General features: G+C 35.0%; 7 protein-coding genes and 1 pseudogene across 10 annotated transcripts in view; 4 read left to right on the top strand and 4 right to left on the bottom strand.

Annotated features, from left to right (window-relative positions):
- The window catches only part of or63b1 (odorant receptor, family 63, subfamily B, member 1), a 924-nt gene extending 164 nt beyond the window's left edge, over positions 1-760 (bottom strand). Inside the window, 1 exon segment of the mRNA NM_001161400.1 lies at positions 1-760. This exon segment is cut by the window's left edge and continues 164 nt beyond it. Coding sequence (NP_001154872.1) covers positions 1-760 — 760 coding nt within the window.
- brwd1 (bromodomain and WD repeat domain containing 1) overlaps positions 1-25,779 on the top strand; it is a 1,114,631-nt gene that overhangs the window by 624,670 nt on the left and 464,182 nt on the right. The gene's annotated exons all lie outside the window — the stretch shown is intronic.
- phkg1a (phosphorylase kinase, gamma 1a (muscle)) overlaps positions 1-25,779 on the top strand; it is an 831,529-nt gene that overhangs the window by 474,199 nt on the left and 331,551 nt on the right. The gene's annotated exons all lie outside the window — the stretch shown is intronic.
- mxf (myxovirus (influenza virus) resistance F) overlaps positions 1-25,779 on the bottom strand; it is a 250,465-nt gene that overhangs the window by 37,200 nt on the left and 187,486 nt on the right. The gene's annotated exons all lie outside the window — the stretch shown is intronic.
- Positions 1-25,779, top strand: part of arrb1 (arrestin, beta 1) — a 348,576-nt gene that overhangs the window by 206,650 nt on the left and 116,147 nt on the right. The gene's annotated exons all lie outside the window — the stretch shown is intronic.
- On the bottom strand, positions 5,226-6,164 carry or63a2 (odorant receptor, family 63, subfamily A, member 2). The gene is given in 1 exon segment (NM_001130815.1): positions 5,226-6,164. A coding segment is annotated over 1 exon segment (939 nt).
- On the bottom strand, positions 8,300-9,190 carry or121-2p (odorant receptor, family E, subfamily 121, member 2, pseudogene; annotated as a pseudogene).
- Positions 17,745-25,282, top strand: or64a1 (odorant receptor, family 64, subfamily A, member 1). Of its 2 annotated transcripts, XM_087282279.1 has the most exons (2): positions 17,745-19,677; positions 23,665-25,282. In XM_087282279.1, the coding sequence occupies exon 2, from the start codon at positions 24,309-24,311 to the stop codon at positions 25,251-25,253; it is 945 nt and encodes a 314-aa protein (XP_087138405.1). In that variant the 5' UTR covers positions 17,745-19,677; positions 23,665-24,308; the 3' UTR covers positions 25,254-25,282.

Raw genomic sequence — 25,779 nt, 5'->3', positions numbered from 1 at the left:
ACGAACAACCAACAGCGAAATTCAGCAGTGAGATGAGATGCAGAATACATGTGTACAGAGACTTTTGGGCTGTTTGTCCTTTGAACTTTAGGCACACTCTTAAAATTTTTGCATATGAGAACAAAATTAATAGCAGTGGTGCGCCAATGGTAACTGCGATGCCGGTCATGCCAGCGATGTTGTTAGGTGTTGTGTCTGAGCATGCCAGTTTCACAAGCATGTACTGGTCACACCACACTTTATCCAGAACATTTCCACACAGTTTGAGCTGTACGTTGACAGAAAAAGAAAGGGAGAATATGATAATTTGTAGCGACCACCCAAGAGCAATTAATGTCATCGTCCTGGCAGGAGACATGATTCTGTGATATTCCAAAGGGTGACAGATAGCTACATAGCGGTCATAAGACATCATGGCTAAGTTACAGAATTCTACCTGTCCATAAGTGTACAAAGCAAATATCTGAGCATGACAAACAGTGAGAGGAACTTCTGGGGTTTTTGAGCGTAGCATATTGCCTAAAACAAACGGGAATAAAGCAAAGCTGCCGCACAGTTGATTTGCACACAGGCTACATAAAAAAACATACATGGGTTCATGCAAAGACTTCTCCTTACATATTATTCCAATAATAAACAGATTAGCTACAATGATCGCAGCAAACAACAAGATCAAAACAACGAAACACAAATACTTAATATCACCAATATCAATGTAGCCAGTCAAAATAACCGTTGTGAAATATGTTGAATTATCCATGGATGACAGATCCATGACAGATGTAACTTCAACAAATTAACAAGTCTGACAATCACCATGTATACAGTTCATTCACAAAGGTGAAAAAATCCAAATAAACACCTGTAAATGAAGACAAACCAAAATGAAAATGCATGTGAGTTGCAAAGTCAATACAAAGCTTTTTAAAATGTCATTGTACTAATGATATGCTTTGAGGAATGCAGATTGACAATGAAAAGTTGGTAATAGATGGCTTACATGAGCAGAAGAAAAAAGTAGCAGCTGCACTCAAGACTATCTATCAATCTACCAATTATAAAAATGACTATTTAGAAGGCAAGTCATCATAAGGGAAACAGAATTGAGTTGTGTTGGGTTGAACATCTGCATTTATAAGAGAAGACAGATACCGAAGAGTATGCTGTTGTGACACATGCAATTAACCCTTTGATGCACTGCACGTCTGACTTTATTTTTTTCTATATCTTTGTTCATTCATTCATTCATTTTCTTGTCAGCGTAGTCCCTTTATTAGTACGGAGTCGCCACAGCGGAATGAACCGCCAACTTATCCAGCACGTTTTTAGACAGCGGATGCTCTTCCAGCCGCAACCCATCATTGGGAAACATCCACACACATACACATTCACACACACTCATACACTACGGACAATTTAGCCTACCCAATTCACCTGTACTGCATGTCTTTGGACTGTGGGGAAAACCAGAGTATTCAGAGGAAACCCACGCAAATGCAGGGAGAATATGCAAACTCCACACAGAAAAGCCAGCTGAGCCGAGGTTTAAACCAGCGACCCAGCAACCTTCTTGCTGTGAGGCGACAGCTATCTACTACCTACTGCGCCGTTGCATCGCCTCTATATCTTTGTGATAAATTAATGTCATCATTTGGTATTCCAGAAATTACTCAAACCTTTCATCACAAATCCTTTTTAAAAGTATTTGTTGATTACATTTTGAATATCTATCTATCTATCTATCTATCTATCTATCTATCTATCTATCTATCTATCTATCTATCTATCTATCTATCTATCTATCTATCTATCTATCTATCTATCTATCCATAAACGTGAACTGGCCCTCTATAGACTCAATTGGTTATATCTAAAATAATCAACTATCCAAAATGTATTAAACTTTGATGAATGTGATGTTTTACTAATTAAAAAAAATAATTACAATTGGGAGTCAGATTGCATTTTGGGATAGGACCAATCAAATAAATCAATTCAAATAAAGAGAAGAATTATTTTCAGAAGCGCTAGAAAAGGCTTACACACATTTAACCTTCAACCATTCATCGGAATCTGTCGTTGGGCCGATAGAATGGAACCCTACAATAATTACCTAAAAGAAAGTCTTACTTTTCATATTTTACAAATGTTGTCACTACTCCTAATATGAAGATAACAAAAACAAACCAACAATCCGATATGTATTAATTGAGAAATTGCCCATTGAAAGGTTTTTCAAATGGCTTGTGCATAAGCGCAGGGGGCTTCAAGGCAAGGCAAGTTTATTCAACACAATCTCATAGACATTCGTAACTTTTTGATTTAGTGGCTAATTCATATGAATTCATACGATCTAATTCGTACAATTTAGTATGACTTGCTCATCCCCTAATGATGGTAGGGTTAGGTGCCATGCCTTTTTTTTTAAATCGTACAATTTCATATGACTGGACTCTGGATATTTCACTGGACTGGATATGAATTTATACGAATTAGCCACTAAACTGGCAAAACGTAAAATACTTTCTGTAACGGCGGGAAGTGACACTGACAACAGAAGGTAAGATCCACAATGCAGGTTTATTCAGCGTCAGGCAAGCAATAGTCAAATCAGGTGTAAACAGGTATATGAAGGCAGACCAGAATCATAGTCGTATAACAGGCAATAGGTCGTAAGGCAGGTGGCTAAACAGGAGAACACGGATAAATAAGGCTAAGGTCTAAACACGGGAAACAAGGCAAGGAGAAACACGTTGCAATGTCACTGATAGCAAACAAGACTCGGCAAACTGGATGGGTGAATGTGTGGCTTATGTAGGGTGTGTAAGTCTCTGAAAGTCCTCAGGTGTTGCGAGTGTAATCAGGCTAGATGAATGAGCAAATTAAAGAAAATTAAAACAAAGAATAAATATGATTAAAAACTAATACACTATTAACATTCCTGTGAAAAGGTTGATGTGACTGTTTTCAGTTTTATAAGGTTCCTTTTGTTATTTAATTTAAATACAGTCAGTTAAATAGACTTAAGCATCCATGTAACGGTTGAAGCGTACAACAAGATTAAAGGCTGTATAAATGCATGCGGCTCACTACTTTGGAGCAGTAGGCGAGCACTGAGTCTCTAAAATGGTCACACAATTACTTTGTATTTGACTGACAGATGTTTTGGAATAAATTTGCTCTTCTTGGCCACCTTACTAAACATGGCGATTTGTGTGAATTTGGTCAGTGCAGCTCATGGAGTATTTAAAGGGTGAATGCAAGCTAGTTTATTAGGCTTAACACTGAAGAGCCGAACTCGACCAGGCATTCAGCTGGTGATTCTGCTCCTGTGGCAAGGGAACCTAAATTCTTAACACAATCTCACCGCAATTCGTAGCTTTTTGATTTAGCGGCTAATTCGTATGATCTAATTCGTACAATTAAGTACGAGTTGCTCATCCCCCAATGACGGATGGGTTTAGAGGTCAGGTTAGGAGCCACGCCTCCTTTTTAAAATCGTACAATTTAGTACGACTGAATTCGTTTGAATTCGTACGAATTAGTCGCTAAACTGGCAAAACCTAAAATACTTACGTTTTCTTGTAAGATCAGGCTGAAATTCTTTGATCCCTTCTTTGGGAAACAAGGGTTACACAAGTAAACAAGATGTTCACCTTCAGTCAATCACTTCAAGTTATGTTGAATGATTGATTAGGAGAAATGTGCAGGGTTCCTTTCTATCAGCCCAATGATGGAATCTGATGAATGGTCAAATGTTAGGTGCGTGTAAACCTTTTCTGGAGCTTCTAAAAAGATTTCTGTTATTTATTAGAATTTATTCATATTTGTTTACAGCTCCATATGTAATCTGACTCCAATTTTAAGTGACTATCAAACTTAGACAGTATTTCTAATTAGGAATGGATTACATTTGTCATGCATGAATCAATTTAGAACTTTCATTTATATTTCCCAAACGTATATTCCATACTCTTCAACTCTGCGTTAATTAGGGATTTAATGCCGCAAATAGTTTTCATGCCCCAGGTTTGTGTTTCTCACCTACATGATCTCAACATTCAGTTCAAATCAACAAAAAACAAATACTTAACATACTTAACAGGATTGGTAGAGCTATGCATCGATAAATTTGCTCTTCAGTGTTGAACTCTTAGTAATGATCTTAAATGACACTGAACTGAACTTAAACACTAAAAACTGAACTACACTGTTCCAGTTACTATGACCATTTATGTGAAGCTGCTTTGACACAATCTACATTGTAAAAGCGCTATACAAATAAAGCTGCATTAAATTGAATTGAATCCCCAATATCAATGTAGCCAGCCAATTTAACCGTTGTAAAATATGCTGTATTATCTGTGGATGACAGATTGTAGTTATTTCTTAAGTAAGTCAGAGGATCCACAAGATACACCATATTGAAAACTCGGGGATGCTGTGTGGCCTGTCAGTGACCTGCTCTAATGGAGAAGGTGAAGTACAGGGCAGAGAGAGGGGGGCTCAGGATGGGTGAATGAGACAGTTGAACAACTGGGTTTTTAGCTGATCTTCTTCTCCAATTAGAAAGCTTGTTATATTGCCTGACAAATCTCGAGGTCTGGCCTCATGGAATTCCATTACAGTGTGATGTTAAGGAAAGATTAAGCAATCCTTATGATGCCATACTATATACCTTTATGAATAACACAGTATAAAGTCACCTTTATAAAATAAAATAAATGTTTACACTGCAAAAAATGCCTTTTTTACTTAGATTTTTTGTTTTTACTTAGAGTTTTGAGTCCAAATATCTCACAATTCCTAAATCAAGAAGAATTTTCTAGACATGCAAAACATATTGCCTTGTTTTTAGCAATAATATGCCAAAATTAAGTGACTTTTTCTTAAAACAAGCAAAATAATCTGCTAATGGGGTAAGCAAAATAATCTTATGTCAAAAGGAAAAACAAGATTATTTTGCTCACCCCATTGGCATATTATTTTGCTTGTTTTAAGAAAAACTCACTTAATCTTGGCATATTATTGCTGAAAACAAGACAATATGTTTTGCGTGTCTAGAAAATTCTTCTTGATTTAAGAATTGTGAGATATTTGGACTCAAAACTATCAAAAAATCTAAGTAAGAAAAGCATTTTTTGCAGTGTATAGGTTAAATTCTGCAAGCTGAAAACAACAACACTGAAATACCGTAATAACAGTTATTACAAAAAATATATATATTATGCAATACCTATTTTTGATAAAACAAAGTTTTTACAAGCTAGTCTGATATTTTTCAGTCTTACACCATACAAAATAGGGTTAAGCAGCGGCTGACACATCAGAAAATAAACTGATATAATTACACGTATAAGAGCTGGCATTTTGATATCGTCAAACCTGCTTTGGAGTATTTCAAACAACCAGCCCAATGTAAAGTTTAACAGAGATATAATGTGTGGGGTACAGGTGCTTAGAGCCTTTTTCTTAGCTTCTTTAGAAAAGCTCAAGCAAATTTTGATAATTCTTGTATATGAATAGAAAATGAGTGCTAATGGAATCACCGCTGTCACCACAGCAAGATAAATGCCATATATATTATTCAGAGAGGATTTTGAACAAGCAAGTTTCACAAGTAAGTAGTTGTCACACCACACTTTCTCCATTACATTTCCACACAGTTGCGACTTAAAATTAAAAGACAAAAATATAAAAAATTGTATAAAACAGTAGATCCACACCAAAGCAATTAACAAACCCACTCTAACAGGAGTCATGATTCTGTTATACTGTAATGGATAACAGATTGACACATATCTATCGAAAGACATGACCGCTAAGTTACAAAATTCTATCATTGCATATGTGTATAAGCAAAATATCTGTAAATAACAATGAACTAGAGAAATAGTGTTGTCATTTAAAAGCAGATTAACTTGGAGTGAAGGAAATAAAGCTGTGCTGCCGTACAATTCATTAACAAACAAACTACAGAGAAACATGTACATTGGCTTATGAAGGATTTTTGCTAAACAAATAACACCGATAAGAAAGCTGTTGGCGAAGATGATTGTTGAATACAGCACAGTCAAGACAGCAAACAAGAAGTACTTCATCTTGAAATCCAGGTTAAGATATCCAGTCAATCTGATGAATGTAAAATTTGCACCGTTTTCCATATTAATATTTCCTGTTCTGACTGATAGAAAGGAAGGTATGTGTAACTGATTCTTTCAATATCAGGTCGAATTTGTGAAATGTTGATGTTTCATCTTATCAATAGCTTCAGTCAAGACAAAAACTAACAAATATAAACTAACCAAAGACAGATTCATCACTGAAGAAATAAATGAATAGTGCTGGTGAAGCATCTGAATTTATACTACAGTAAAAACACAAGGGGATGTTGACGTGGCTGATCACGTAATTATTTTTTGGCTAACAATACAAAGCTTTCACTGGATTAAAGCCAATAATTAATTTTTAATGTAATGTTTAATGCATCATCTATATTTTTAAAGGGGTCCTAATGTTTTTGTTTTTTTTTACCTTTTGAATTTGAATTAGCATATATTGTAGGTTTCTGCATAACAAGAGCTAGTTACAAGAGGTGGGTGGTGTATCCAAAAATCTATACTCAAGTAAAAGTGCAAGTACTCGCTGAAATTTTTACTCAAGTAAAAGTTAAAGTAACTATCTTAAAAGTTACTCGAGTAGAGAAAAAACAGTATCTGATATCGGCGCAATAGCCAAGAGGTTAATGCGCAGACATATGTGCGTCAGTAGCACGTCAGGGTGTCCCAAGTCCGAATCCTGGCTTGAGGACATTTCCCTATACCCCCCTCTTTTTCTCTCCAACTTTGCTTCCTCTCTCAATACTGTCCTAACTAATAAAGGCAAAAAGGGCAAAAAATAAATCTTGAAAAAAAAAGTATCTGATGAAAAAATACCCAAGTTTATAGTTGATGTTTTTTTTATTATTATTATATATACGGGATGATAGCAGGAAAACAAAAGGGGAAGGGGGAATCGGAGCACCGATTTCCAAATGTATTACAAAATGAACAATATAGTTTCATTACCAACAGACAGCTCTTTAAAATAACAATTACAGGGTCTGACCAAACAAATTGAAATTTTAATGAATTTGAATGATTTATCAACCAGCAAAGCACAAACAAAACAGCATCCAATCCTTTGTACTATGTGATTGAGGGTATAGATGGGGATTAAGGCCACAGCATTAGCACTCGTTATACTTCGGTTATTTTTGAGTGAGATGGTAATGTTCTAGTCCAATGAAATAGTTGCAGCTAAGCTGAAAGAAAGAAAGAAAGAAAAAAGGAAAGAAAAAAAGAAAGAAAGAAAGAAAGAAAAAAGCAAAGAAAAAAAGATAAAAGAAAAAAAGAAAGAAAGAATGAAAAAAGAAAAAAAAGAAAAAAGAAAAAAGGAAAGAAAGATAAAATGTAAGAAAGAAAGAAAGAAAGAAAAAGAAAGACATCTCAAGACAATTCGTAACTATTTAATTTAATGGTGAATTCGTATAAATTTGTACAATCTCATTCATACAATTTAGTAAAATTGCTTATCCCCCAATGACGGTTGGGTTTAGGGGTTGAATACCTGCAGAGGGGTCTAAATATGTGTGTGTGTGTGTGTGTGTGTGTGTGTGTGTGTGTGTGTGCGTGCGTGCGTGCGTGCGTGTGTGTGTGTGTGTGTGTGTGTGTGTGAGTAAGTCAGGGAGTGAGTTGGGGTGCGGTGTGTATAGGGATGTCTGATGGATAAATATAGTCTTGATACCCATTGATTTCATATGGTGGTCCCTTTTGACCGGGAACGCCACAGGTGTAACAACGCTGATTTAAATACTGAAAATTCAGTGAAAGGGGGTTTCATCACTTCTATATTTTCAAGTGCACAGTGTGGAGGATATCATAAGGCTTTGAGACACTCAGGTGTAAAACACAAGTTTTATGAGTGTTTTAAGTTGTAAATCGGTCAGAATCTACCCAAACACGACAGGAAGGTTAAAGAAAAAATATAATTGTCAAAATGATATATCTTTGAAAAACAGTTTCACTACAAACATTTGTATTATTTGCTAACATTTTCATATGAAGCAAAAAGGAACTGATCTATCATATGCAAATATATCTTTATAAATTATTTAACATGGTAGGTTAATATACAAAACATTCTTAAAATGCAATTAAACACCATAATGATGGTGGTTAAAGCACATCAAAAACCCAAATACATTTGTGTTATGTTATATCAACCTTTGATACCATCAAGTTTTTACATACTAGTCTGATATTTTTCAGTCTTAAACCATACATTATAGGGTTCAGCAGTGGCGGACACATCAAAAAATAAACTGAAACTATTACACGTAACAGAGCTGGCATTCTAATATTATCAAACCTGCTTTGAAGTGTTTCAAAGAAGCAGCCCAAAGAAAAGTTTAACAGAGATATAATGTGTGGTGTACATGTGCTTAGAGCCTTCTTCTTAGCTTCTTTAGAAAAACTCAAGCAAATTGTGATAATTCTTGTATATGAATAAAAAATGAGCGCCAATGGGATCAGTGCTGTCATCACATTAACATAAATACCGTAAGTATTATTCAGAGAGGTTTTAAAACAAGCCAGTTTCACAAGTAAGTAGTTGTCACACCACACTTTCTCCATTACATTTCCACACAGTTGCAACTTAAAATTAAAAGACAAAAGTATAAAAAAAATTGAATGAAACAGTAGGTCCAAACCAAAGCAATTAACAAACCCACTCTATAAGGGGTCATGATTCTGTTATACTGTAATGGATAGCAGATCGACACATATCTATCAAAAGACATGACTGCTAAGTTACAAAATTCTATCATTGCATATGTGTATAAGCAGAAAATCTGTAAATAACAATATATAAGAGAAATTTCGTTGCTATTCAAAATTAAGTTAACCTGAAGTGAAGGAAATAAAGCTGTGCTGCCATACAGTTCATTAACAAACAAACTACAGAGAAGCAGGTACATTGGCTTATGAAGGGTTTTTGCTGAAAAGATGACACCAATAAGAAAGCTATTGGCAAAAACCACTGTCAAATACAGCACAGTTAATACAAAAAACAACAAGTACTTCATGTTGAAATCCAGTTGAAGATATCCAGTCAGTATGATAGTTGTAAAATTTGCACTGTTTTCCATATTAACGGTTTGTTTCAAACAATTGAAGAAAGGTGTCTTCCTTACATACACATTTCATGCAGAGGAAATCATCCAATGCAAAAGATAAAGAAATAAATAAAAATCTCCTCAGCTTAATGAAAAATCATTTGGAAAAACAATGTAAACAGAGAGTCCATTTACCTCAAGATTATATACCTATCTAATATACAATATTAATGAATGAAAAACCTATTTAATAGAACAAACAAAGAGTCATGTTGATCTGGTGAAGCATCTGAATTTATAGGACAGGACAAACACCAGGGAATGTTGACGTGGCTGATTATGTAATTCATTACAAAAATGTTATGAAAATGAAGATTATATATATATATATATATATATATATATATATATATATATATATATATATATATATATATATATACAGTTGAAGTCAGAATTATTATTAGCCCCCTTTGAATTTTTTACTATTTTTTTAAATATTTCCCAAATGATGTTTAACAGAGCAAGCAAATTTTCACAGTATATCTGATAATATTTTTTCTTCTGGAAAAAGTCTGATTAGTTTTATTTCGGCTAGAATAAAAGCAGTTTTAAATTTTTTTAACACCATTTTAGGGACAAAATTATTAGCCCCTTTAATCTAATTTTTTTCTCGATAGTCTACAGAACAATCGTTATGCAATAACTTGCCTAATTACCCTAACCTGCCTAGTTCACCTAATTAACCTAGTTAAGCCTTTAAATGTCACTTTAAGCTGTATAGAAGTGTCTTGAAAAATATGTAGTCAAATATTATTTACTGTCATCATGGCAAAGATAAAATAAATCAGTGATTAGAAATGAGTAATTAAAACTATTATGTTTAGAAATGTACTGAAACAATCTTCTCTCCGTTAAACACAAATTGGGGAAAAAATAAACAAGTGGTCTAATAATTCAAGAGGGCTAATGATTCTGACTTCAACTGTATATTTAGTAAAATTGCTAAATTTTAAATTCACTAAAGTAATTATGATATATTAACTGCATCATTTACATTTTCTTTAAAATAAAGACTGTACACTTTCACAAATTCCACAAAATCATAAATAGAGACTAAACACCACCTTTACAGCATAGTTTTCTTCTACAATTAGCATTTCTACAATTTATCACGACTTATTGTTTATATGCCCATGTTATTGTTATTAACTATTCCATTTCTGTCTGTCACTGTTAGAGGACTGAGGCTGTCATCCAAATTTCAAAGAAACCTTGGTTTGATCCCATCTTTTTTGACAACTTCTTAACTGCCAGTATCTTTATGTACAGGTGATTTTTCAGGTGAATAAATTTGCGACAATTTCAAAAAATATTTTTTCACATTATAATTATGGGGTATTGTGTGTAGAATTTTGTGAAATTAACTGAAGTTAATCCATTTTAAAAAAAGGTGTAGCTCCCTGATGCCCACAAATAAAATATATTGTCCCAGAAATGTAGATGAATATTCCTTTCATATGTTTACATATGTTCTTAAATTATTGTGATGCATTTTAAATAATTTCTTAGTTCTTAAAAACTATTTTTAATAAGCAGGGCAAGCTAGCATGAGAGTGCAATCCCATAGAAGTGGAATACAATTTTTTTATACAATTTTTTATTATTATTATTTTCTTAATGTCGAGCACAATCTACTAAGGGCAGTGCTAATTAGGCCACAAACAGCCAATTATAATCAAATGCAGCTAATTTATTAACAAAACATACACAAACTTGACTAAAGCTGCGGTCACACTTGACTTTTTTCCCCATAGACTTCCCTTCATACACACGCGAATGCGTTTTAACGCAGGGTCATGCGTTAAGTTTGCAGGTCGCTGCAGTGCAAAGTTCAAGCTTGGTGAACTTTGACCTGCGAAATCGCATCACTTGACTGCATGAGACCAATCGAGGATCAAAACATGACCTCTCTGGTCAGATATTTAAAACATGGAGCAATCGCTTGCCTTTTTTAATGTCTAATAATCTTAATTCATCCCGCAGCTATTCGCAGCGCCGTACGACAGGATTTCGCACACACAAACTCTAGTGTGACCGCAGCTTAAGACACAGCTTTGAGCATTAAACAACGGTGATAATACCATCACATGCTCCTAGCCAGCCTGGTGAAAGGGGTGGTTCTTTTTTTCTGAAAAAGTGGACCTTTTTGCACTTATACGCCTCAGTTTCTATTAAACTTTGAGATTTAAATACTGCATTTTAGCTTGTCAGATGTCATCTTAAGCACACTTTTTGATGTGCTAAAAATATTTTATAAAAATGTGATAACAAAAATTAAAACAGGACAAATTTGTAAAATACAAATTTATTACATCATTTATCATTAGGAAAAAATAGCAATCTGTTAAAGTTTTAAAATAAAAACGAAAACTGTAGCCTACTGTCATTTATAAGGCAAAAAACAAACTGGCCAGCACATTCAATTCCTTAGTCACAATTTGGCCATTTCAGTTAAAAAATAAAATAATAATAATAATAAAAACAATAATAATAATGAATTATTCAGATTTTTCTAGCCTCTTTGGTAAAAAAAAAAAAGTACATTTGAAAATTCCTGGATATCAACAATAGCCAAAATATATTCAAATGAATTTAATATGGTGGGCTTCTGGTGCTTCACCCCTTTTTTATTTCAGAAATAAGGTCCAAGATTTAGAATAAAAGTTTCCTGTAAAATGTTTTCTCTGTTTAAAAGCAATACAGCAGTGAAAGAAGACTTCTCTTACATCAGATTACAGTCGAAGCAACAGCCGACAGAGGATTCCGTTTGGTCATAAAGCCTTGTTTGATGGATTATTTTCATTATTTATGATGGCGTAGCAGTCAAAATAGGACAATTGAGCTCATGTATGGGACAAATACTGGATCTTTGTCAGTGAGGGGTGGGTCTTCCAAACCACCCAAAGCGATTGGATTTATATCCGATCAGAATAATAACAAATGAAGTGACCAAACAGCCTCAAAAACACAGATGTGACGGGATTAGCACCTTATGCTGTGAAGTGACATCTGACAGCTGAGGACTCTGCTTGCCATTGAAGTCTTCATCGAACAGTTATTTAAAAAATAATGACAAAAATAGGGAAAGGGAGGTCATGTACTGGACAAGTCAATAAATATACAGGACATCCCAGCTAATGTGGCCAGTTAGCCTAGAACCTCATGGATAGGGGCAGATTTTCAACTCTTAGGAAGTAAGTGACTTTAGCCTTACCCTGTTTGGCAGTCTTTTTGAACATATGTTTAATATCCTGCGATAATGACACTGCTGCCTGCCCTTTCTGCCTTCTTGCTCTTTTCGACCCACATCGCTACTTGGTATGGATGACGCAACAAAGAATAAAATGTTACCATCACTGAAAAAAATTATTCAAAGATGATTCCTTGGATTTACTCAATTTTTTAGGTTAAGTGGTTGTAAACAATTTATTTGGGTTGAATTTAAACAAACAAAAATAAGTTGAACAGTATTAAACTTAATTTGTTTGTTTAAATTCAACACAAATAAATTGTTTGCAACAGTTCTGCATGCAACACTTTTTATGTCGTGATTCGCATCACATTATTGTGGCATTGAGGCTCTATGGGATTCCAATTACTGTCCAGAGTTATTTAAAATTGCACTTTATTACAATATATATTGAATATAAATATATTAATATATATATATATATATATTAATTATATAATGTATATATTATATAATATTAAATCACATTAAATAATAAAAAGGACAAATTCTGGACCTTGTGGCCATGGTGGATGGTTCGTTCGAACCACCCGAACCTTCCCCTGACTACGGGCATGCATCAAAATGCTCACCTTGATTTGTGAACTGCCACAATTTGTTAAATGGTTTATTTTAAACAAGCCTGCCCTAAATTTAGCATTTTAACAATACCATCCATTAGTTATTAACACATGCTTTACGTACATCTGGCACTAATGTCATATTCATTTTAAATTCATTGTTTTCACTTGCATATTAGTAAGTGCACCTGCTTTTTCTGCATTATTGCTTTATAATTATCCAAGGTGAAAATGAAGATGATAAAGATCAACCTTGCTTTAAAAGTGCTGGCTTGTGTTGTTCTGCTTTTGTGAACTGTAAGGCCATCAGCAAAAAAAAAAAAAAAAAAAAAAAATGGTGCTCAAAATATCATTGGAAGTCATAGAAAAAAAAGTCTTCTTTGAGACTTCACCACACTCTATGAGCTGACTTGTACAAATATATTAATACATCTTTCATTCATTGGTTCAATGCTTCATTGAATTATTGCATGCAAATGGTAACAAAGGCTTAAGTGATTAAACCGTTAGTTATTTTAGACGAGGGGACAAAAAGTGTCAGGCAAAATAAATAATATTTTCAGGTGTAGAATAAGCAATGACTCATGAGAATGTAAAAATTTACACCACCATAATGAGAAATGTACATCACCATAAAAAATTTGATTGTGAAAAGGATTAGTAAAAGTTCTTCAATTAACACACAGAGAGCTGTATTAATTATTTGAAATGAGCTTTATTTATAATTTATTTTTACACAAATTATGTTGTCGCTTTTTGTGTCACTCAAGCCAGAAACCAACCTTTCGTGTCTGTATCATGATTGACCGTCCACTGAAATGATGCAATATTCTGTATCCACAACATTAGCCGTTAATCTCATTGGGACTAGCCTTTTGACCAAAGGGACTTAATTAAAATGTTGCCATGTGTAATTAAACCTAATGGTATCTTGACCCACTTGAGGAAATAGTGTACAGCATGCTTATCTTTGGAGGCCAAGGAACTATATTTAAAAAAAATAAACAATGACCAATTAACAGCATGTTTGTCTTTATTGAGTTGCATCATTTGGTGATAAACATGTGGGCCCTGTAGTGTTGCATGGTCTGTAACCTTTATTTTTAATAAGTTCTATAAAATAATTACCTAGTTGCTCTATATTATGGTAATTCTTAAAAATACAATTACATTGTGTGGTCTTATACCCTTATAAAATACTTAGTTTATACGACATATGAATATTTAGAAAACATTGGTCACACTTTACAATAAGGTTCATTAGTTAATGTTAATTAATGCATTTACTAACATGAACAAAGAAGGTGTATGAGGATGAGATGAAGGAAAGAAATTATAATTGGGGATGGGGATTTTTAGAAAGCCTGTTTGGATCATTGGCTCCATATGTCTCAGTGGTGGTACCGGTACTTATTATTTTTTTTATGTGTATGTATTTTTGGTCCATGTCTTCTGAGATGTTTTATGGAACGAATGTATAGGATGGTTAATGCCTTAGGTAAAGGGTATGAACATTTAGCTATAAATGGAACTGAGGGTAACCATTTAACAAATAGGGTTTATGAGAATATGGTATGATCCAGGCTCTTGTAAAAACAGAGCCTGGAAGAGGGGATTGAAAGAAATATCCATGTAGTCACTCTTCAAATATACTGTTTTTCTTACTGTGTCTTATCTTATTGTAAGTTGTCCTTGTACTAGACGCCTTGACGTTGCGCCTTGACATTCTTGAGCACTGGGTAAAATTGTTCTGCTTAACTGAGCTGAATATTTGCACGTATTCACAGCCCATGTAACCTTGAGTATGATGTATAAAAGCTGGGAATACCCCAGTCTTCTTCAGAAGAGAGCAATAAACTGTTTGATTCACATCTCAGTTTTTGTTGCCTTCCTGGAGCTCCAGCTTACTGAGGAAACACACAGACGATCTGCAATTTATCCCAACACAATGAACAATACATTTACTACAGTATTTATTCATGTTAGTTAATGTTAGTTAATGAAAATACAGTTGTTCATTGTTAGTTCATGTTAACTCATGGTGCATTAACTAATGCTAACAAGCATGGACTTGGATGTTAACAATGCATTAGTAAATGCTCAATTATGATTAATAAATGCTGTACAAGTGTTGTTCATGATTAGTTCATGTAAGTAAATGCATTAACTAATGAACCTCATTGTAAAGTGTTACCAAAACATAAATGTAAAATGTATACATATATTTTAATAATGTTTTGTATATTAAAATTGTAGATAAAAAGCAAAATAAACGACAAATACTTTTCTATAAAACGTGCCATAATTATCCTCAATCCCAAGTAATGTTATTAATAAAAATCCAGGGCTCCACACAATTCTGTCATGTTGTCCCAGCACAAATGCACAGTTAACGTAACTAATTGAAGTAGATTGAACTTAAAACGATTAAGTTCCCCCAAAAGAATCTCCAGAATTGTGTTGTTTCAGCTCATTTAAATTAGTTTGAACAAGTTTTTTTCATTGTGTGCATAAAATGTGTCACTACTCATACTGTATTTTTTAAATAACCAGAGCAATCATTAACAATGGTGATGTGGTGGCGCAGTAGGTAGTGATGTCCCCTCACAGCAAGCAGGTAGCTGGTTCAAGCCTCGGCTGGGTCAGTTGGCATTTCTGTGTGGAGTTTGCATGTTCTGCGCATGTTGGTATGCTTCAATTCCAATTCCAAAGACATGCAATATAGGTGAACTGGTTAAGCTAAAATTGTCCATAGTGTATGTTGTAGGGATAGTTTACAGTTTAACCCAAAGAATGACCAGTCTGGTTGATGAAGAAGAGCCGGAGTCAGAGATTTAAATAAATAAATCAAGTTTACTGAAGATAGTTTGCAGTTTCATTCGCAGAAGCCAGCTTCAACACTCGCAATGAGTTCCTAGGCCGCTCTGCTTACAGTTTCAACAATCGAACAATTATACTCTTTACACAAGTCCAGAAAGGGTGGGATCCAGGTAAACAGTTCTCATTGGTTACAACAGAAATAGACAATTCTAAATACATGCGTCAAAGAAACATAGTATCTACTTCCAGATATGGATGGCCTTAATGCGTGCGTCAAAGAAAGCATTGTATCTGTCTCCAGATATGGATGGCGACCTGATGCCTAGAGGTGAGGTCGCCTTAAGTTATTAGGAGCTGATCTCCGACCTGTAAAAAGCTAAACCAGGAAAACAATAGACACAAACGACCATCTGTGTTAAAGACTCAAGGATGTTTCTTGTACGTTCAGCTGTGTTATCAGGCTGGTTCAAGACAATTACAGTCTGCTGCAATATCTTTACTACACACAGTCTATCTCCACACAAAAAGGAGTTACATTAAAATTAATTATACTCAAAAACAGATCAATCAAACAGCTATAATATTATAGGCAATATCAGGACAACTAGAACAGGTGTCTTCTTCTCCTCTGTATGGGGAGAGAGAGAGATCTCCATGACCTATGACCTGGTTTGTGTGTTTGCTGAAAACAAAGTTAAAATAGACAGGCAAAAAGAGAAACAAGGACATAGAACATTCTTGCAGTAAGCAGTTTTAACTTATTCATTAGTTAAAATCAATTCACAGTTAAATACTGAGAAACAGGATGATGAAAAGGATAAACGTTGGTCCATGATGAGACGGATTGGAAAGCAGAAATCCGAATCCTTCAATGTGTATGAATAAGAGTGCATGGATGTTTCCCAGTGATGGGTTGCTGACGGAAGGGCATCCGCTTAGTGAAACATATGCTGGATAAGTTGGTGGTTTATTCCCCAGATTAAAAAAGGGATTAAGTCGAAAAGAAAATGAATGAATAAATTATTAACAATTCCTAAATAGGGTGGAGTAACATAAGTATCCACATGGGCCAAATACCTTTTTGCATCTCTTTATCAAAGATCAATTTACACTGTAGTTCTGGAGCTATAAATTGTGATGTTTTTGATGCATGAACTAAATTGCTATTTATTATATTCCCAAATCTTTGTGGCAAAATATAAAGCATTTTTGGAAGAACAGCCTTTAAAAGTAATAACACTGTTTCTGTTGCGCATGTCTACATGTTCTTCAATTGTCAATTTAAAAACTAATTTGGAAATGATGATTGAAATTAGAGGGAGTGGGATGGGGAATGGGGGAAACAATCCTAAAAAAACACTGATCAGCTTTTAGCAGAACAAATCAGGGACTCAACACACAAAGATATCTAAGGCCCAATCCCAATTCTTCCACTTCCCCCTACCTCTCATTTTGTGCGTCCACGTGAAGGGGTAGGGGTTTCCCAATTCTCTTTAGCTTGAAGGCGAAGCCCTTGAAACTGAGATTTTTCAGGACCACAACCAAGGGATACAAAAATTTCCCAGAATACACCATCTACAACGACAGCATAGCAGCACGGGTAAAGTAAGGAGATGCACAAATTAGTATTTTTTGTCATTATTAGGAATTTTTACAACAAACAAGTGTATGTTTAAATGTATTCAAAACCACGTTTGTGTTTTATCATCATGGTTTAAAATAAAGCTACATTTCGCTATCTATAGTCCCTATTAATAAGTCCTGCATAGCAGACCCACAAAATTCTGTCACTCGATGACACTCAAATACCCTGTCAGAAAAGTCTAGTGGCTGGGAATGAGCTTTTCACAGTGTCTGGTATGATGTTAATGTTGTTTTCGTGTGTTTAAATATGGCCACAGTGTAAATGCATGGTACAGTTATGATCTTATTGCCACATTAGATCGTTATGATAACATGATATTGTTGCCTTCAGGAATTTGCTGAAGATAAAAACCAAAAAAATAACACAACTGGAATTAGGACACGTCGATCTCACATGAAGCAAAATAGTGAGATGACATATGATGATGTGTACAGGTGTTGTCGTAGTGTGCCATTTTTTAGGGATAGATTTTGAAGTCCTTTCTCTTCACACTCTATTTCAAGAGCCAAGGTGAAGGGAAAGGGGTAGGGGTATTAAAATAGAATTGTGATTGGGCCTAAACATGTAAGATTAAGGCCTAATCCCACTTCTACCACTTAGCCCTTCACCTTACCTCTAACCCTAGTTTTGGATGTTCATGTGAAAGGGTAGGGGTGTCTAAGTTCTCTTTTGCTTAGAGGTAAGAGGTAGAGTTGTCTCTAAATACACTAGCTACAGCAAAAATAGGGCTGCAAAACCAAACAAGGAGACCCACAAATATAAACAAAAGATCAATCTGCAGAAATATGTTATTTATTTATTTATTTATTTATTTAGAGTGTCTGGTATGATGTCAATGTTGATTTTATGTGTTTACATAGTTGAATATGGCCACCGTGTAAATGCAAAGTACAGTTATGATCTTATTGCCACATTAGATTGTTATGATTACATGATATTGTTGCCTTCAGTGCTTTGCTGAAGATAAATACCAAAAAAAAAACATAACTGGAATTGGAAAACGTCAATCTCATTCATTCATTTTCTTGTCGGCTTAGTCCCTTTATTAATTCAGGGTCGCCACAGTGGAATAAACCACCAACTTATCCAGCAAGTTTTTTACGCAGCAGATGCCCTTTCAGCCGAAACAAAAGATCAATCTGCAGAAATATGTTGTATTTATTTTTTTATTATTATTTTTTTATAAAAGTCTCCTTCATTCACATTGATGATTTTAATAAGAAACATTACCGTCCATAGAGCCATTTTAGTAGCAATTTTAGTTCCATGTTTCTACTATATAAGATGAGAGGATATGATATTTTGTTTTCTCATTTTCTTTTTTTTTTTTTTCCTTGAGTAAATCTAAATTATTTGGAACTTATATACTTATATAAGTATGAATAATTATACTTATGAATTTTTAGAAGTGTATAATTTCTTAAAGTCTGGCTTTTTGAACTACTGTCCGTTGGCAATAACAAAATGTGCACCCCAGTCTTTCCTTTTAATGTCACAAATCCACTTTTCACAAATTTGTCTGTCAGATTTGATCACATTTTTTATAAAAAAATTTTATGTGAGGACTACAATAACTACCATTTTGCAGTAGTGTCAAAGGTTATTCTCTGTGTTACAAGCAGTGTAATTAATGATTTCCCTTTTTTAACCTTGCCTATGGTGGTACATTTTATATTTAGGCTCATTTCATTCTTAGACACTCTGTTTAAATTAAAATAAGATTTTTCTTACCACTATTCTTGCACTTAGTGGCATGCACCTGCTTGGCCGTCAGTTTGTAATGATGCAATATTCTTGATCAAACGCTGTCTCATGGGGGCTCAATTCGGCCTTTTTACCAAGGGACTCAATTAAAGGGTTTTATGTCTAATTAACTTGAAGGTCCATTTGTCTTGGAGCAGTGGGAAACAAGGTCAACAGTTTGCTTTGCTGAAATGGTCAAGGGACCATATTAGAAGTGAAAACAACTTAATGACCTGTTAATAACATGTTTATCGTAGTTGAGTTGCATCATTTGGTGATTGTTCAACATAGCAACATTCTGTCTTTTCCTACACAGAGTGACCTTTGACCTGCACAGTTAAATAATAATGCAAATAAATATCAAGTTAATTATTAGGAAAAAAAAGATAATGGTCATTCTTACATAAGCATACATTTATTTATTCTGCAAAAAAAAAATGTATAAACTAACAAATAATTGAACAAAGAAATAAAAATGGCCAAAACATTGGACCTGGAAGTGCTATTTTATGCAGTTTTACACAGTTTTCAAAAGTATTCATAAATAAACTAAATTTCTATGTGCATTTTTTTGCCACCGGGAAAAGACCTTGGGAGAAACGCAAAACTCAATGAACTCATAATTGAAATGACTATCTACTTGATTCAATCTTCCTCGATATGGCAGCTCTGTGGACAAAGCCATCAAGTGCCCTAAGGCCCCGTTTACACTTATGAATACGCCATCCATCCACATGACGCCGGAGTTTTCGAGCACCGAAAACGGAGCGTTTTGGAATCGCTGAAGAGGCCGTTTTCATTCTAAAATGCTGCTGCTCCGTCTCAGTGTGGATGGGGAAAACGGAGACGTCTGAAAACAGAGGCGGGGCTACAGACATTCGCCTCTCTGATTGGGGCTTTTCCTGAATATTAAGTATTAACGTTACACACAGTTCAGTCTCGCATCCTCTCCTTGTAAGTTCAGACTTCGCTAGTTTGATATGGAAACAAACTCACGAGGACATGTCAGGTAAATCTTCAAAGGGAACAGTGTACTTTATAACCGTATTCACTTCATCCTGGCTACGTTGTTTCATTCATTCCTTCATTTTCTTGTCAGCTTAGTCCCTTTATTTATTTGGGGCGCCACAACGGAATGAACCACTAACTTATCCAGCAAGTTTTTACGCAGCGGATGCCACACACTCATACACTACGGACAATTTAGCCTACCCAATTCACCTGTACCACATGTCTTTGGACTGTGGGGGAAACCGGAGCACCCGGAGGAAACCCACGCGAAGGCAGAGAGAACATGCAAACTCCACACAGAAACGCCAACTGAGCCGAGGTTCGAACCAGCGACCTTCTTGCTGTGACGACAACAGCACTACCTACTGCGCCACTGCCTCACCTGCTACGTTGTTTCACTATATCTTGATAATAAAATGAAAACATGATATAAGGAACTGCTGTTTTCATTTTGATATTAACAACTTAACAGACAGCAGAAATGTTGAGGCGTTGTGCTGCATATATGAGCGTCATCTTCACTGCATGCGTATTCATAACAAAACGGAGCCTAAAACATTACTGCCTCCTTTCATTTTCAGTAAAAACAGGAAACATACCATCTCTTTTGCTGAATATCAGTTTTAATAATCAATAATGGCCATTATAAAAGTATAACGTACAATGAGTTTATACATTATATACAGGAAATAAAAGCCATAGATGTATACACTAGATGTCGCCTGGCCTATTGTTGTCTATTGGACGGAATGCGTCAATAGCGCCGCCATCTTGCTACAGGGTAGCGCTCCTTTGAAATGAATGCGGGACCAAGGAACAGTGGAGGACTGTGGCCATGCAAAGCCAGAGATATACACATAAACACATATATCTGTGATCGGGAGTTTTCCTGGATGTTAGTATGTAATTTTTTTTTCTAATTACGAAAATTATAATTTTACAACACTTTTCTACATTGATGGTTTAATGACCGCACGGGCATTCCTGACAAAAAGCTTGTGTTTGTGTGTACAGAAATGTACTATTCACCCTCCCTGTTAAATTTAATCTAATCATGTCCTGAAACACACCTCCTCTCCTGCTCTCACTTCTCATACTGACGGAGAGAGCGATTCGTTTGTGAATGAATCACCCGAACGATAAACGTTACCTGATTAGCACAAAAGTTCAGAACATACAAAAACAGAAAAAAACATAATATTACCTATGAAATGTTCTGCCTTTGTGCTTTGTTTTCTTTGTTTGCTCGTTACTACACCCGTAGACATCGCTAAAGTCCCGCATCTTCACGTGACAACACTGTCTTGATTAGTGCGGTTGAATGACATTTGTCCTGGGAGCACTGTACCAATGTGGCGGCGCTATTGACGCATGCTCAGGGTCCCTATGCGATATCTAGTGTATATATCTATTGTATATATCTATGAATAAAAGCTAATAATCAGGCAATATACAGAATGTACGTGGTTCCATTGATTATTAACTTATCTTTGCGTTCAGCCAAAGCACGTTACCTGTGAACAAGTAATAGATTCAAAAGACCAAAATCGGGGAATATATTGTTAGATATAGACAACAAGATGAATTAAATATCACGTTTAACAAGTATAGTGAGAATAGATACAGCGGCAGATCCTTTATGAACACTCCAAGCACAGCTCTCATCTGGGTAGATAGGCTGCAGCGCATGCCAGAGTGTGTGTGTGTGTTCACGTGATGTGCGTTTTCAGTGTTTTGGTGTGGACGGAGAGCTGTTCAGAAACGCTGGGTGAAACACTAGTGTGGACGCGGACCGTTTTCATTCTAAAACGCCGTTTTAAAACTAAAACGCACTAGTGTAAACTGGGCCTAAATTAAGCCTCTTCTTGTACAAATCAGGACAGAAGTCCTGCTATACTTTGAACACTGACACCATATGGCACCTTTGGAACATAACCTGTTCCAGGGCCTAATTTTTAAAATGTTGTTCAGAAGCCATTATAAATTTGTAAATTATTCTAAATTAAGATAATTTCATAAGTGGATAAGGGTGATTCAGATTCATGATGTGTTTATCAATGATTTGCACATCCAACTCTTCAAGTTAGATTTCTGAAGCCTTGGGCTCCGGCTTTAGGGTGAGAGACACAGAAAGCAGAATGAGGCTTGGAAGGCAGAATAGGATTTTTTTTAAACACAAAGAGAGAGTATAAGATTTAGCAGGCAAAGCAGAGAAAGGGTGAAGATAGTTTCTAATTCTGCAACAAAATCCATTTCCAAAACCCTTAATCATGATATCAGAAGAAGTGCTATATCTGTGAGGCATGCAAAGCTGTCTGCCATCCTCAAAAAATGTCCAGCAAGAGCAGAACAGAGCACTATATGGGGAGACATTCACATTGTACATAATCAGTTCACAGTAGCAGACCTTTCTGTCATTTTTTTTAGTGCTGTGTTATTTCTTTTCAGACTCCAATGACCAACCAATGTTGAACAGCCGCTGTTCAGTGCCAACCGTTTTGCTATTTTGTGTAACACAAGATATTACACCATTTTATGGAAAACCCCAAATCAGAAAAAGTTAGGACAGTATGAATATTGCAAATAAAAAAATAAAGTAGTGATTTCTAAATTAACTTTGACTTGTATTTCACTGTATACAATATGACAAACAATATTTAAAATGTTCCTCATGATTTTTATCACATGATGTGATGTGATTTTTATCACATCATTCTCACTGCGTGAGACCAATCGAGGATCAAAACATGACCTCTCTGGACAGAAATTTAAAACATGGAGCTATCGCTCACTTTTTTTAATGTCTAATAATCTTGTGCACACACAAACTCCAGTGTGACCGCAGCTTTATTTGTATGTAAATGTTCCTGTTTACTGGCTTGTTGGCTGATTGTGATGATTGACTGCAGGTGTGACGTGTAGAGCTGTTTCACTATTTCTTAAGAGCTCCCATTTGTAATGCTTTACCTGATGAAGACCATGTCGGTCAAAACATTGTGACATTAAAGACTTTTTGAGAGCTAAAGTAGCAGTGTGCAGATTTTCTGGATCTTTTGCTACAAATGTTTTTGATCGAGCACCTGCCTTTGAGATTTTCTAGATGTGAGCACATTTCTGTTTTTGCTTTCATTTCATTGTTGGGCAATAGAAAAAAAGTTACACATTTGCTGGAAAATCTGCTTTCCCATGTCACCAATGATTGAGCTCATTTTGAATAGCTCTATAGGAATCAATCATTTAGATCTAATTAAAACAGTGAAGAAAATCTCTAATTTTGAGTTGTTTTCCCTACTGAAAAAAAAACAGCCTAGGCTGGTTGGCTGGTTTTAGCTGGTTGACCAGGGTGGTTTTAGAGGGGTTTTGGCCATTTCCAGCCTAGTTTCCAGCCATTTCCAGCCTGGTCTTAGCTGGTCAGGCTGGGAGATGACCAGCTAAAACCAGCTTGACCAGCCTAGCCAGGCTGGGAGCCCAGCCAAAACCAGCTATGTCCAGCTTAAACCAGGCTGGTCAAGCTGGTTTTAGCTGGATTTAGCTGGTCAGTTTCCAGCCTGACCAGCTAAGACCAGGCTGGGCATGGCTAGAAATCAGCCTGGAAATGGCCAAAACCCCTCTAAAACCAGCATAGTCGACCAGCTAAAACCAACCAACCAGCCTAGGCTGGTTAAAGCTGGATTTTTCTGCAGGGTTGCTCTCTTTAATGTAATTGCACTGTACATTCATATGACTCAATTATCAAAAGTGTAAATGGGCCTTCAGTCTTGTGCTTTACCATTTAAATATGGCCACTGTCTGCTATTAGGCTTAATGAAAAGCAAAAAAAAAAAAAAAAAAAAGTGGCCAATTCCCATGTTCACTTGGTCTTATTTAAGCAGCAAATTCAGCAGGTCTCAGATCTAAGGCAATAGACAGGTAGTGTCGCCTTGTCCTTCGCTATTCTGGGCATCTCTCTCGACTGTTGTTCAAAAAATATTACTGGAGCAAAGAAAAGCTGAACAAAGAAGATTGAAAACTAGCAAGTAAACATTTATTTTGTCATGCTTTTATAGCTTTGAGGAACAAATGGAAAATGGGACCATGTCTTCTTCTTTTTATTTCACTTTGTTCAAGGAGTTTGTACACATCAGATATGTCATCCTAACCCTGACACTTACAGTGTATTTGGCAATTATAGTATGCAATGCCATCATTTTGTTTGTGGTGTTTAAAGAGAGATCTCTTCATGAACCAATGTACATACTGATATCTTGTTTGTCTGTCAACGATCTCTATGGCTCCGCTGGTTTCTTTCCCAGGTTAATTGCTGATCTCCTTTCTGATACAAATGCTATATCTAGGCCAGCATGTTTCGTTCAGATATTCACTATTTATTCTTATGCGATGTCTGAATATACTATATTGACCCTGATGGCATATGACAGATATGTTGCTATATGTAATCCTTTGAAGTATCACAAAATCATGAGTTTAAGATTAACAGCTCGGTACATGGCCATGGCATCGTTTTGTGTGGTTTTTTCCATGGCTCTCGTTATTTTCTTTTCAGCCAAGTTGCCTTTGTGTGGGACCGATGTGACTCGACTGTATTGCTCCAACTGGTCTGTGGTTCGACTCTCTTGCGGGACTTCGACTTTGAGTAACAACATATTAGGGTTTTTTGTCACAACCGCAACTGTTTTTCTCCCTGCCTTCTTCATTCTATATACATACATCCGTATTTTGATTATTTGTCAAAAAAGCTCCAAAGAATTTAAGGGCAAGGCGCTGCAAACGTGTCTTCCTCACATTGTGAGCTTTGTTAACTACTCTATAGCATCGTTTTGTGATATTGCTCTAAGTCGAAATGATTCAGACAAAATCAAGATATTGACAATCATTTTTTCAGTTGAATTCCTGGTTATTCCTCCTGTTCTCAATCCTCTAATTTATGGGCTAAATTTGCCAGAAATTCGCAAAAAAATTGCATGCTTGTTTCGAAGGTCAAAAATTGGCCATTTTATTGAATAAGAGAGCATTACTTTATTTTAAAAGCTAATTTACTTTGTCCACAGACAACATTACTGTACATACGATTGATTTCATCATCTTGTTTATGTTCTGTAACCATATTCAGTTAAATAACTGTAGCATTTATTATATTTCCCTATTCTTACATGCAACCAAGTTAGTAACTCTGTACATTTTTCTAAAAAATAAAATAAAATAAAAAATAATGATAATAAAAAAATATATATATATTAATTTACTTTTATTTGTTAATATTAATATGAATATAAGAAAATAATGGAAAATTCATATTCATATTAATATGAAAAAAATTATTAATATGAAAAAAATTATATATATATATATATATATATATATATATATATATATATATATATATATATATATATATATATATATATATATATATATATTTATATATATTAATTTACTTTTATTTGTTAATATTAATATGAATATAAGAAAATAATGAACAAATTCATATTCATATTAATATGGAAAAAAATTTAATATGATATATATATAT

Source organism: Danio rerio, chromosome 15 (assembly GCF_052040795.2).
Source record: "Danio rerio strain M-AB ecotype USA chromosome 15, GRCz13ab, whole genome shotgun sequence".
Classification (NCBI taxonomy): Eukaryota; Metazoa; Chordata; class Actinopteri; order Cypriniformes; family Danionidae; genus Danio; species Danio rerio.
The sequence above is the reverse complement of the archived record's forward strand: the minus strand, read 5'-3'. Positions and strand labels throughout refer to the sequence as shown.

Bases quoted from the DNA above. Each gene is read 5' to 3' on its own strand.
- or64a1 (XM_087282279.1), top strand. From the start codon at position 24,309: ATGGAAAATGGGACCATGTCTTCTTCTTTTTATTTCACTTTGTTCAAG.